Source organism: Haemorhous mexicanus, chromosome 13 (genome assembly GCF_027477595.1).
Source record: "Haemorhous mexicanus isolate bHaeMex1 chromosome 13, bHaeMex1.pri, whole genome shotgun sequence".
NCBI classification, from domain to species: Eukaryota; Metazoa; Chordata; class Aves; order Passeriformes; family Fringillidae; genus Haemorhous; species Haemorhous mexicanus.
Window position 1 is genome coordinate 16,379,115 of NC_082353.1, and position 13,989 is coordinate 16,393,103.

A 13,989-nucleotide genomic window follows, 5' to 3' on the forward strand; every position below is an offset into this window, starting at 1 on the left:
AGGGTGTGTTAATCAAAGCACAACAACAGGAATTGATTTCTCTCTCTGCCTCTCCCTCCTCCCTGCAGGACTGTGAGCCCTGAACTCAAGTCTTACGCTCTGGGGGTGCTTTTCCTGCTGCTCCGGCTGCTAGGTAGGTACAAAAGTTGTGTCTCCTCTCCCACCCTTTGTTCCCTCTTGGAACACTCCATTTTTAACATGCAGAAGTTGATTTCTACTCCCTGTAGTGCTGTCATTGTCGTGAGAGGGGTCTGACACACTGGGGTCCGAGCCCTCTCTGTGAGGGATGTCACATCAAGGCTCCTGAAGGCACTTTTCCTGCCATTTGTGTTGTGCTAATGGAAGAAAATGCAGTGTTGCATGAGAAATGGCTGTTTCTCCCATGGTCCCACACAACCAGTTTCTCTTCTGTAGCTGTTAATAACATGTCAGCAGCTTGCAGAATTACTGCTGTACTGCACATTGCTGAAGTGGAGGGATATGGATTTTCACCCTCCTTTGAGGGACAGGACCTGTGTTACAAGGTGAGTTTGCCCCTTCCTTTGGGAGTCTCAGAAATGAAACCAGGAAAATGAGACAAGCTGAGTCCTTGTTTCCTCCTGTGGGTTAATATCCCATTAAACTGCTTATGGTTTCTCCTCTGGACCAGTATGTTCTCCTCATGTATGAATTAAAGGGAACATACCAGGCTGCTGCTTGTTTCTGGCTGGTTTTTTTCCCCCTCTGGAAGAGGTGGCTCCTATTTTAAAGCTCTGCTATTTCAGCTCATTAGTCTCAGTGGTTCAGGGCAAAATCCTCTGATCCATTGTTGTGTGGGACCATCTCATGCCCAGGGTTTCTGCATGTTGTGGGAGTGGAACTTATGTTTTTAGCAGGTCACAGAGAGCACCTTCCCTGCATGGCTCCCTTGGTCCCAAAGGAATGAGCTGGAGACTAAAGTGCCATTTCTTAGGCTACAGCAAGACACTGGGAAGTACAGGACTGAAAATCCTGTACTTCACATCATTTTGAATACGTGACTTCATTTTTTAACTTATTTTTTTTAACACCTTGTTCCCCTGAAGCTGAACAGGAAATTGTGCTCTCAGACCCGTTTACAGCAAAGCCAATTAGATGTCCATTGGTTTTGGTGAAGTAACTGCAGCCACACAAAAAGCTCCCTAAAGTTAACTTACCCAGAGCTCAGATAACTCAAAGGGAAGTGTCTGGCATGACCCAGGTCAGCTCTGGTCAAGCCTTGCAAACACAGCATTTTCTTTAGCTGCTGGTGCTGCTCGTGGGTTTTGGCCTGACTTCAGCTGTCAGTGGCTGATTGTGGAGTCTCAGCAGGCAAGTGTGCAAGGAGGATGGCTGTGGGCTGTTGTTTCCAAAGGAAAAATACTTAAGGGGAGGGATTTTCAGCTTTTCTTTTTTCCTTTCAAAAGAGAGAAGCCTCCTGAGATGGCAGCATCCTGAATTCCTCTAAAACCAGGCTCAGACATGTATGGTTAAGTTGAACAGATTTCTTTTTTTCATTCCAGTAGAGAAGCCATAGTGAGAATTTAAATTCAAATCTTTATATGTTGCTCTGTCACTAAGGGATTCCCATGAAATAAGACAATACATCCTGAAGCATATCAGCAATGTAGCTGGAACGCACAGAAAATGAAGAGAAAGATACTTTTCTATATGAGCAAGGGTATCCAAATTGTGCCTCTGTCAGCCTGAGGTTTGAGAATAGCTTTACTGATTTATTTTAAAAGCTTTTCAGTTCACCTTTAAGCTTTGACTTAAGAAGACAGAGATAATAGCTGCTTCTTACACCAAAGGAGAGAATTAAATGCAAGAGGTATGAGACCCGAAGGTGCAATCGTAGCTAATAGATTTCAGTAAGACAGAAGCCCCTTTTTTTATGCAGCCCTACAGTTTCTGCTATGAAAAATATATATATATATAGAGAGAGCAGAAATTTTTGCAACACTTTGCAGTAAGAGGTGGAACATGATTGACTTTCTTTAATATTCACTGTAATAACATGAAACATGACTGAATTCTCCTGGTGTCCTCCTGCATATATAGTCTCATTTCACAGGAATTCTGCTGTGAGAGGGCAGCCTAACAGTGTCTTCATATAAAAGTATTACTGCAGTTTCCCAGAGAAGAGAGTAAAGCAGTGCCATTGGAGCCAAAGGTTTGGAATGGCAAAGAATTTCAGACCTTTAAGGTCTTGGATGCATCCTTTCTGGGTGGTGATTACCATACATCCTGGGAGAGCCTCTGCTTACAAGGGCACTTCCTTAGATTTTTTTTCCTCCAAGCTCATGTTGTTTGCCTCTTATTCTAACATGACCCCACAGTTTTGGGGTTCACTCTCAGGAGGTGTGCAATGCAACTGCTCATCTCCCTTGTCTCAAGGGTTCTGAGCACCAACTTGCTCCTGTGAGTCTCTCATCCTCTCCTCTGCTAAAAACAACCTGAAATATTCACTGGTTGCTAAAGGTTTTTCCACATGACTGCATTCACATGGGAGTAGCTTTGGAGTTCAAGGGAAACAGGTCCTTCCTCAAGTCTTAGGAGGAGCACTGTCCAACCCGAATTGCTGTGGACACCAGGCTGAAGCCAATAGGTGGGAATGGCAGCTCTCCCTGAAGTTCAGCCTGCACATCTCCGAAGCTTTGTGTCAACATCTCTCAGCATGTTAACAAGCAGGGACTCAGACCTCAAAATTATGATCCAAATGTGGTTTTCTATTATTACAGAAAGAGTGTGGCTCCTCAGTCACTGCCAGATCTGGATATTACCCCTGAGGTGCCATCCAGCAGCACTGGGCACACAAACTGCAGTCAGCAGCACAGCCTCTTGCTTCTTTGTGGCAGGAGCCCAACTGAATTTTTAAAATCCAGGTTGAGTGTGTGGTTGTTCACAGGTTTCAACTAAAAAAGTGTCTTTGAACTTAGAAGCAGAACCAGCCCAGCCTGGATTTTCCAGTCATTGAAATGATGAACAAAGAGCTGGTGCTGATATTTTTTTCCAGAACACAGATAGGTTTTTAGATATGATGACTGGAACGAGTATTTCTAACAAACAGATTGTCTTGTGTTTTTATCATCTGGTTTTACTTACTACATTTGTGCTATTAATGACTGGTTCAAATGAGTACCAAAAGCCCATATAACCTTTCTTAATTCCTGCATTTACCAACATATAAAGAAGATCAAACAAAATCTGCAGAGCTCCAGTCATCAAGAAAATAAAATAAAGAGATCTCAGTTACCAAAGAGAACAGTGAAGACAACCAATTTATTTGTAGTCTTAGGATACATGTCATGAATGTCACTACTTTGCTCGTGACAAGCTGAAGGAAGGTATCTTTTTTAAGCCTGGAAATCCAGGTTAATGATGAAACTGGATCCAAGATTAAACACTTTCCTGTCTAAAAACTGCAGTCCTTGTGTCTGCTGTCACAGGTATTTATAGAGTCTCAGGCATCACAGCACCTACGGATGCATTGATGCTGTCAGGGGGGTGTTGTGCCTGCCTGCTGCTGGATTTCAGTAGATGCAATGCTCTCCTTTGCTCACTGCCTTAACCCACAGCAGTGACTTTATCCATCAGGGCTTTTTTCAGGGTTTATCTGCTTCCAGCCTCTGCTCATAAATACAGCAGAAGGTAGAGAAATGGTTACATTATGTGGAATGTTCACATTTTCTTCCCAGTGCTGCACATGGTGGCTGGGGAGCGCAGAGCTGGAGCGTGGATGCCCTAATCACCATCAGGCTAATGGGAAATGGGGGGTTGCTGCAGTGTCCCTGCAGGATGAGGGAAAGTAGACAAGAAAAACATTTCTTTTATTAGTTAAATGAGATAGGAGTGATTACTTTGCTTGAAGATTGCAGCTCTTCTGCAAACTGTGATTGAGAAACACTCGTCGGTAGTTAGCTGCAGTGGCTGTGGGAGAATCCTGCTGTGATATTTCATTTAATGGCACTCTGAAATTTTCCCTTCTTTTCTGATGGCATCTTTGACATCTATTAGGGGCTATTGTTTCTTTTCCTTCGATCCAGAGAAAACCTTTTGCTATGTTTTGATATCAGGGTACAGTCCAAAACATGATCTCAGTGCTGAGGCTGATTTTAGGTGCTGAACTGGAATGAAATGAGATCCTTCAGGGCAGCACTCTAAAGTGCAGAATTGCCAGTTTCTAGAGGGTGATCTGCAAGGCTGTCCTCTTTCATTTATCCCTCCACTTAGTCTCATTAGGCAAACAAGAAGCTTAACAAAAGCCACTTAGACTTGAATAAGATTCTTGTTGCATGTTGATATCAGCAGGAATCTCTTCCACAGACATTAAGTCCAAGCTAAAAGCTCATCCACAAACTTCATTCAGGTTGATGTAGAACTTCAAAAATTAAAATCACAGGCTGCAGCTGGGACTATTAGCCTTGATAAAGTACCCTCTTTCCCCTCACTGCACTCCTCTCTCTTTATCACAGGGATCATAGAAGCATGATTTGCCTCTCTTATTTTGGCAGGTTTTATCCCACCTCCGCTGATTTTCGGGGCCGGCATTGACTCCACGTGTCTGTTCTGGAGCACGTTCTGTGGGGAGCAAGGAGCCTGTGCCCTGTATGACAATGTGGTCTACAGATACCTGTATGTCAGCATTGCCATCGCCCTCAAGTCCTTTGCATTCATCCTGTACACAACCACCTGGCAGTGCTTGAGGAAAAACTATAAAAGATACATCAAGAACCACGAAGGTGGTCTCAGCACTAGTGAGTTTTTTGCCTCTACTCTCACCCTAGACAATCTGGGGCGGGACTCAGTGCCCCAAAATCAACCACATAGGACAAAATTTATCTATAACCTTGAAGATCATGAGTGGTGTGAAAATATGGAGTCTGTTTTATAGTGACTGTGGAGGAGTGAACTATATTAATAATACAAGGGTCCTTTTTAATAAAAACAAGGAGAGAGCACGAATGAAAGAAGAAACAACTGCAAAACAGCAACGGCAACACAGGAAACTTTTGTCTTTTTCTCAAAGCCAGACCCAGCCAGGATTCTTGAGAACAGAGTCTTTTAATGGGATCACTTGTGACATCCTGCAGGGTGATGGAGAAAGCAGGGAGCCCTTGTGGCTGGGCACCAGCCCCTTTGGTGACAGTACGAGCTTCCAAGGAGGGCACCTGCAAAGGTTCAGCGGAGAGTTTGGTGTGAGGTGTAGAGAAAGCAAGCTGATAACAGCAAGCTGATAACAGCAGGGTGATAACAGCAATAGGTTCTTTCCCAGCTGAGATGGGGTGTGTGAAGCCCTACAGGGCTGGCCAGGCAGGGTGCTGCTCCAACCCGCTGCGTCCGCGATGGCAAAGAGGGAGCGGTGCTGGAATCCTTCCACCAGTCGCACTCTGTCACCAGCCACGAGCCCAGGATGAATTCCTTGAAAGCTGCTGGAAACCTTCCCAGTGGCCAGTGATGCTGTCAGGGGTATCCAAGTCCTTCCAGGCCAGGCTTATTCGCAGATTGCAGCTCGGTGGCTGTCTGTGAATAACCATGCTCAGATCTCAAACCCAGTCGAGTTCGAGACGTTTGCTCACACTTGCCAAACGTGCTGTCATTTTTAAAGGGGGATGAGTTCCAAATACTTATCTGTGTAGTCCTCTAATAAGATGGGTTTTTTTGAAATTATTTTCAAGTATATGTTAACCCTTAAATCGCTGACACTTTTCCATGAGGAGGATTTATTTATGCTAGTTTGGGGAAGGATCCTGTTTAATTCACCCAAACGTAATGTGACTCAAGGGGTTTGTTTAATCCTCTGCATTTTTTATCCATACGCCTTCATTCTAATATGCTACCAAGCCAATGAAGACACATAATATGTTTTTAAAGAAGAGAATGAATGCACTGTGTCTCTATAAAAACAATTGTCTGTTGGAGAATTATAGATAATATGATGATTTACATAATATAGTTTTTTCATATTCTATGTGACTCAGTGAATACATATATATGTGGAGAGGCTGTTGATGTTCTCTCCAGTTTTTAAAGATATATATATATAATTTGCAATCTAGAAATTGTGTGGTGGATGTTTTCTTTAAAGTGTGTGTGTGCGTGTGTGTGTGTGTGTACAAGATGAGAGGAATACTGACCTTAATCCTTCAGCCCTCACAACTGGTGTTTTATTTTTCACCTGAGAGATTCCACTGACTTTCAGTGGAAGCTGTATGAGGAAGATGGAATAATCTCTCCTGGATGCCACATTTTGTTTGTACATGTGGGAATAGTGTCCCTCTGGAAGGCTGGGTTATGGGAGCAGAGGCTGGCCAGCATTGAGCAACTTGAGCTTCCATTCAGCTCCCCACAAAGCATCCATGCAGGACCAGATTTGGCTTGGCTCCTGCAGTGCAGTCTTACCTAAACCTGCAAAAACCATGGGGAAACTTTCATCTGATTACAAGGAACGTGGGGGTCAGGCTTATTTTATGTGCACACTTCTGTTTTCCAAAACATTCCTGCTGGGAAGCAATGCAATTTGGTGGCATTTGATGAGTTTTTTTCCCAGGAACCAGAATTGTTTCCGATGGACTAAATGTCAGAAGGGCTTTAAGGGTTAGCATCATAATTAAAAGTTCCTTTTTTGTGTGAATTTCGAAGCTGTTGTGAATTTGAGGATGTTTAGAGGAGTAACCTGGCACGTTGAGTGAAATGCTGGATGTCACTTCCATGCAGGGGGCAGAGGGGCTGATCTTCCCCAGGTCCTTGTCCATTGCTGCAGTGGACACCCCAGAGCTGGCACAATTACAGAGGGTTGATAACTTGTCACTCATGTTCAGCACATTTTAGCAGACTTTGCTCTTATCCAGGCTTTGCAACATGGGTGTGGAGTATCCAACTGCTTCCACTTGACTGAATTGTATGTGTGCTTGCAGCTTATGCACAGAATTACATGTTCAGCCACAATAAGGGCAGGAAAAAAGGGTGTATCAAATAAACTCCATTGTGCCAAATACTCAACAAATATTGTAATTGCAGATATTTAATTCTTGGGTTTCAGCCATGTTAAGAATCACTCAATTGATGAAGGAGTTTAAGGAAAAAAAAAGTATTAAGCTATGCAGTGCCATTTTTATGTTGGGTGGTAAGTGATGCTTTTTAGACCATTATGTTGGTTTAGTATATCCTATCTGCTAAAATAGAGATACTGCATCCATAAAACAATGAATTCAGAAAAGGCACAGGGTGCATAACTGTCTCATAAAATATATATAATTGTCAAGTATAAGCCTTTGAAATCATTCTGTATGGTTCTCTTCATTCTGCAGATTTATTACTTAGACTGCTGTCTTTCCAAATGTTAGCTCATAATTTTATACTATACACACACTTTCAGACTCCAACACAAATGTCACACAATAGAACCTTTCTAAAAGCCTGATTGCTTGAAATTTCATAACCCCTTTCACAATTTCATGATTTTCCCCTCTGAAAGTCCAAGGTGAAGGAGAATAGCACGCTGATTGATATGATGTAAAACAAACTCCCAGTGTTCATGAGCTGTGGTTTGTTGCTGCAGTCAAAAGTCTCCCTTGACCGGAGTTATAGAAACAGGATTCCAGGGCACATAACATTTTCATTTTTGTTTTTCTTTACTTTTTTCATTTGATCCCTTCTCTTAGTGTGTGTGGGAGATGCAGTTGAATGGGGTTACTTATGTTATTTTTAAGCTGTAACTTGAAATTCCTGCATGATTGTTTTTTATTTCTTTTGATAATGGAACTCTTGAAAATCTTTTCCCCCATCCCACTCTTTTTTTTTTTTTTTTTCCCCAGGGTTAGGTCTCATGCCTGCATTGTGAAGGGCTTTGCTGTCAGTGCTTTGGTACAGATTTAAGAACAGATCTTTAGTTGAAAGAAAATACACAGACCAAACCCTTCACCCACACCAGCAGGCATTTTGGGTTTTTTCCTGATTTCAGAACCACAAGCCATTTTTGCCTGCAACCCATTTTTTGTTACAGAATAACAAAGGAAGAGTGTCAGACATCCCCAAACCCTGTTATGGGCCTTCACCTGTCAGCACTTCACCTCCATCCTGCAACTGCCTTAACCATGCAGGAAACTTAAAAAACAAGGATGGAGTTAGAAAAACACCCAGGAACAGGAACAGGGGCATGCTCTGAGCTGTGTGGTCCAGATCCAGTGGTGGAAATTGTTTCTTCATGTTCAAGGGCATTGAAATTCAGGGGTTTGTTGAGGCCTCAGTCTCAGCAGAAATGTTCTTTTGGCATTTCCAAGCACTGTGTTCCCCACATGGCTGGCTGCTAAGGAATGGGATGTTTGGAAAAACAAACTACTTGAGATTCTGCAGTCTCTCTGGGATTGACCAGCTGCCTTGCATGACTTCAGGTTGGGGTTTCCTTTCCCTTGCTCAGATCCCACTTTGGAATAGCCCCAGTGGAATCAAAAGGGGACCCCAGTCTAAAATTGATGCAGATGACACTGGAATTGTTTTCATTGCACCCTTGTTAACAAAGCATTTCCAGAACCTTCTTTTAATACCTATGGAAATCATCCATTTTCTGACTTTACCCAGCACATCTTGGATGTAGGGTGGGACTGAAAAGTCCATCAACTTGAATTACCACTTGAATATCACAAACCTCCCATTCTTGGCAATTCAGCTCAATAACAGGGACCTCCCTCTGCCATTGCCCTCTGAGATGCACTAAACTCCTCAGTGCTGCTGCTCTTCATCGTGGCTGGGTCTCACCTTGCCCAGAAGGTGAGAAGGGAAAGATGCAGAGAGGAATTAGCTTCCATTATCTGACTTAGCTACACTTCAAAATGCTTCCAAACTGAACTGATGGTCTGCAGACATTTGGAAAGTGATTGGAGTATTTCCAAATGGCTGAGATGCATTTACTTCTTTTGCCTTGCAAAAAAAAAAAAAAAATTAAAATTAAGAATGAATGTGATTTGAGCCCCCTCCTATCCCCATCAGAGTTTTATGTTCATCACATTGCAGTGGAGACAATGTGCTTAAGGTTCACCTTTGTGTCTCAGACAGACTGACATTTTTTCCCAGAAAATGAGGTCTTGGGACACAGAAAGGCAACTCCATCTCAAAACCAGCAGTTTCTCTCCACAGCCAACCCACAACAACCTGAAGCCTACCAGCACTGTGAAGCTTTAGCCCCCAAGCCAGCCACAGCTGTTGCTGCCATATGAGAGTTTGTCACAGCTGGGTGTGCTTGGCTTGGTATTTTCTTCAGACTTTGGCATTCTTGGTGTGATGTTTGCTTTATTCTGGGCAGGTGATGTGGGGAATTGTCAGTATAGAAGACACATGCAAATGCTTCACTGGACTGATGTGATAACAGCTTTGTTTCTATATTCACAAGGGTTTCCAGACTTACTCCTGCTCTGCCTTTAAATGCAGCTGTGCTCATCTATCCCCCTAATTTCATGTGAACTGTGTTTGCAGACAGCAGCAGGTTTGTTGTTGTTCTCTCTCTAGATCTGATTAATATGTGCAAAGCTCACAAGCCTCCTGTGCATAGGGCACAGCACCCCTGATTACAAGCAATAATACTGACCTGCTCTGGTTTGCAGTAGGGCTTCTGGGTTTTCTTACTAAATCTGGCTTCACCTCTCCCAGCACCCCACACTGCTGCTGTGCCTCACCTGTTTTGTTGGCAGCCAGGTTAGAATTGGGGGGGATACAGGCAGCAGTTTATTAAGATGGGAACCTTTGGTGTGAGCCAGGTTCAGCCATGCTTATCTGATGGTTGAGACTGATCCAAGGAGGAAAGGGGGGAAGTAACTGAGCCACTCAATGTCTCTGAAAGAATTATCCACCTTTCTGTGCTCCTGGATAGCCCTACCTCCACCACACCCGTGGTTTGTGGGTGTTTTCTTCCAAACTGACCATCAGCTCCCTTTCTCTAGCCACAGTTCTTCCTTCCCCCGATGTCAGAGCACAGTTTGGCTCTACCAGTCAATACAAGGTATCCAGAGAGGCATTTAAATTTGCCTGGCATGCAAATATTACTGAGAGGCATTTAAATTTGCCTGGCATGTCAGCAGGTCTCACTCAGTTTTACATATGTTCAAAATGTTATAGTTTTTTTCTGCTCATATCCCCTAAATCTGTAACCTCTAGGCTGCAAATGATGTTCTCTATCATTCCATTGACATTTCTAGCCAATCTGAGTCTTAATACAATTGCTTTGCTGAAAAATGGCCTTTCAGCAGTTCTTAGACATGAGGTACTTCTTTATTAACTAGTGATGCCAAGTGAAATCTGTGGCCATTGTCTGTTCCCTGAATTCAGGGGAGCAGAAGGAGGCTGAGCCTGCCCAGCAGCAATACTGGTGTTTTCTGGGGCAGTGTGAACATGGGCTGCTTTTCTTTCAGCTTCAGTCTTGCCTTGGCTGCTTGTCTGTGAGCATCTCTTGGTCCCAAAAGGACACAGGGAATTCAGGAGAAACTTTGTGGTCAGAGCAGTCCATTTAGATGGCTGCCAGAGGGGGACTTCAGGATGTTTGTAGTGTTTATGTTGTTTTCCTTGTCAAAGCTTTGCTCCAATCTCTGTTTGTTTGATGAATGGAGTGACCCCAGGGATGGGGTCTTTGGGATGGGATGAGTTTGTGATCTTTCCCCCATTTATTCAGATTAAGTGTGGCAGAGCAGGGTGTCCAACCCTAAGAAGGAAAAGCTTTGTCATACCCTGAACTGTTTGTAGTGCTGGACTTGTTCTGCACAAAGTTGGTATCTGCAGATGGCAAGAAGCAATAAGAAACTTGTTAGCTGCAACTTGGCAAATAATTTATAGCAACTTCATACATTAATTTTCCCTTTTATTTCTTCCTTGCAAATTGCTGAGAAAACCAAGAAAATGCCTCCAGTGTATTTGGAAGGTCGTTTCTGCCTATCCTCTGTGGTCTGGAGAAGTTGGAAAAGCTTTCTTGTAATTCATACACAGGGATTTGTTCTGGATGGACATAAAACCCACAGGGGATATTTCTGCTCCCTGAGTTCCCTAAGCTGGAATTTTCTCATCAGTAAGAATATTTAAAAAGTATGTGATTAGGAATTGAATAAGAGGATCCTTGCTCAGTGTCAGTGGGCTGAGCACCACTGGACACACCGTGCTCCAGGACAGCCAAAGCTTCCAGCTCACAGTCCACTTCCCAGGAATATTCTCTCACAGATGCTTGAAGTTCTCAGCCTCTCCCAGTATCCCTGCTGGTTAAAGCACTCATTTGAGTGATTGCTGAGAGCAAACACCAGAAGGGTATGAACCCAGACAAAAGCCAGTTGGTATTGAGGTGAAGCAGGTGGTGTAAATTTTATTTGTGATGTTTGCACTGCTCCTGGATCAGAAGCAGAAACCTCTGGGGCATTAAGGGAGTTGCATATGGCCTAACAGATCTGAGTTCTTCCCAAGTGAATTGCCCATGGGTGGGACAGCAAAAGGCATTTTTCTCTGCCACGGATATCTGAGCCCCCAAACCCGTTTTCTCTCGCACAAACAGCAGTGCATTTACCCCTCAGTGCAGGCAGTGCTGTGCTTTTGGTGCCTCACAACTCTAACTGTGAACTTGAAAGGAAGAAATGACCCCTGCTCTTCACCTGTGACACTTCCTGCTCGACCAGAGGAGGAGGAGGAGGATCCCTCTTGGAGACTCACAGCTGTTTTCCTCAAGTCTTACTGCCGCAGGACCAAATGGTGCTGTGTGATCACCACGGGTGGCCTATTCCCTGTGCTAGGGGTCTGTAGCTCAGCTGCAGCCCCACGTTGCCTTCACAGTGCTCTGGTGCAAAGCATGGTGAGGAGGCTGCACGTGACTGCCCCGACAAGTGCTAAGGTCTGCCAGTGGTCTGTGACCACCAGAGTTTTGGAGTCTCCACGTTAGCACATGAAAGCAGCTTCCCTGACCTGGTTTTGGGGAAGAGCCATCCCAGAGCAGGTTCAGGGGGAAACTGGAGCAGCGCTGGGACCGCACAACAGGGAGCTCACATCCATAGGGAGGAGGGAGGGGATGGAGCAGAGGAAGAGCTGTGACATTTTAAAACCCATAGTGCCTACCACTGCAAATGGAACGCTGTATTGTATTATATTACACGTGACTACCATGTAAATAAAGTACAATAAATGTGGTGTTCATTAGGATTTTGATACAAGTCAAATGCAGTCTGCAGAAATGTTTTTTTTCCCTGCTGTATGTACTTATATCACATTCCAGGCACGGGGACATTTGGAGTCATGGGAGCTAACAATGCATAAATGGCACTAGATGGGGCATGTTTGCAGTAGGGCTATTCTGAAATTCCTTTTGCCCCGTGCGGGTGAGACACGAGCACCATCTGAAATCAGAGGGGAGGGAGTGGGGGTGGTTTACACAGGCAGGAGGAGAGCAGCTCTTGATGTGGTTCATGACCAGAAGAGACTGCCCAGCCAGTCCTTGGTCTTGCCTCATTCATGGTGGAGAAACAGCCAGGTTTCAGTGGCTGATCTCTCTTTCCTTGTTTTCCTGCTGCAGAGGTTGACCAGCAGCCCATGCCCTGCCTGTGTAACCAGGTGATTCCCCACCCCTGACAGCCCTTAGTGGCAGCTACACATGAGCAAACTGAAGAGCTGAAAATTCAAAGCATATTGGGAGAGAAGTTCTTGACCAGCTGGCTCCTCTGTGTCTCTGACAGAGATTGAGGGGCCTGGGGCTTTGGCTAGTAAGAGTATTATGAACCTACTTTGTTCCTTTACTAACTCCCTTATCCATCCTTCTCTTTCTCCATAGTGTAAATAAAGGAAATAATAAATTTTCACAAGGCAGGCCTGCCATGTGCCCTCCAAATCCTGATGCATCTCTTCATTGGGTTGTTGGTGGGAGTGTCTCTGGGCTTCACAAGCTCAGGACTTCTCTGACAAGTGTTTGCAGCTGGTGTGTGGGTGCAATCTCCCATCAGTGCATGGAGGGTGCTTCCACACTGACTGTCTTGTTGGAGAACAAGACCACCCCATGCAGTTTGTCACACCTGTGCTTGAAACTCACCTGCAGAGCTCTGTGCAGGGTGGACAGCACAGGAGCAGTATCTACCTGCCTCTGTACCAGACCAGTCCGTGGTGTTTGTCCCTCTAACCACTGTTGTCCTTCACAGTCACCTGGGCAGAGCAGCATTTGTGGGTGGTGGAGAAGAGGAGGTCTGTCCTTCCTGCACAGAACATCCCCACAAATGGTCTGTGGGACCTGGATGAGCCCACGTGCCACTGGCAGAGCAGCATTTGTGGGTTCTGGAGAAGGTCCTTCCTGCACAGAACATCCCCACAAATGGTCTGCAGCACTGTGGCACCTGGATGAGCCCAGGTGCCACTGCCCCTTCTCGGGCTGGGGGTCACTGTTTTCCTGCAGTGCCCAAGGTGAAGTGGTCCTCAGAAAGGTCTTTGAACTGTGCTGGTAATTTGACAGCTGGTAATTTTTCAGATGTTTAGCAGCACTTCCAAAATAAACCAAAACCTGGTTTGGAAAAGGAAATGTTTCACTGTACAATTGACTTTAAAAAAAAAAAAAGAGAAGCCACATGCTCGATATATTTTGAGTACTGTGTTCTGTATTTTTGCAGCTTATATTTTCCAGATGAGCAGTTTAGAAATATGTGATGTGAAATACATACTGTAAGTTTGCTGTAAATGATATTAAAAACACTATTTTCATTCTTGTCCTGTCTCACTGGATGATCTCTTTGGTTCTCCCAGGCTGGCTGGCTGGGCTGGTGCTCTGACTGTTCCAGAAGGTTCTCAGTCTCAGCAAAAGCAGGGTTGAGAGTTCAGGTTGGAGGTTTGCTAGAAGTGACCGAGGGGGTGAATGTGTTCTGTGCATGTGCAGTGCCTTCAGAGGGGAGGTCCAGTGAAGGAGTGGTTGTGGCAGAGAGGGTAAAGCAGGTCTTGGGGAAGGGCAAAATGAAGTTTAATGAATGGAGAAAGGAAAGAGAGAACAAGGACATC

At 44.5% G+C, this 13,989-nt stretch overlaps 1 protein-coding gene across 1 annotated transcript in view; it reads left to right on the top strand.

Moving 5' to 3' along the window:
• The window catches only part of SLCO3A1 (solute carrier organic anion transporter family member 3A1), a 140,486-nt gene extending 126,783 nt beyond the window's left edge, over nucleotides 1-13,703 (top strand). The window contains exons 9-10 of the mRNA XM_059858578.1: nucleotides 69-133; nucleotides 4,512-13,703. Of these exons, the coding sequence (XP_059714561.1) occupies nucleotides 69-133; nucleotides 4,512-4,891 (445 nt within the window). The 3' untranslated portion in view covers nucleotides 4,892-13,703. The remainder of the gene's footprint in view (nucleotides 1-68; nucleotides 134-4,511) is intronic.
• The last annotated feature ends 286 nt before the right edge of the window (nucleotides 13,704-13,989 follow it).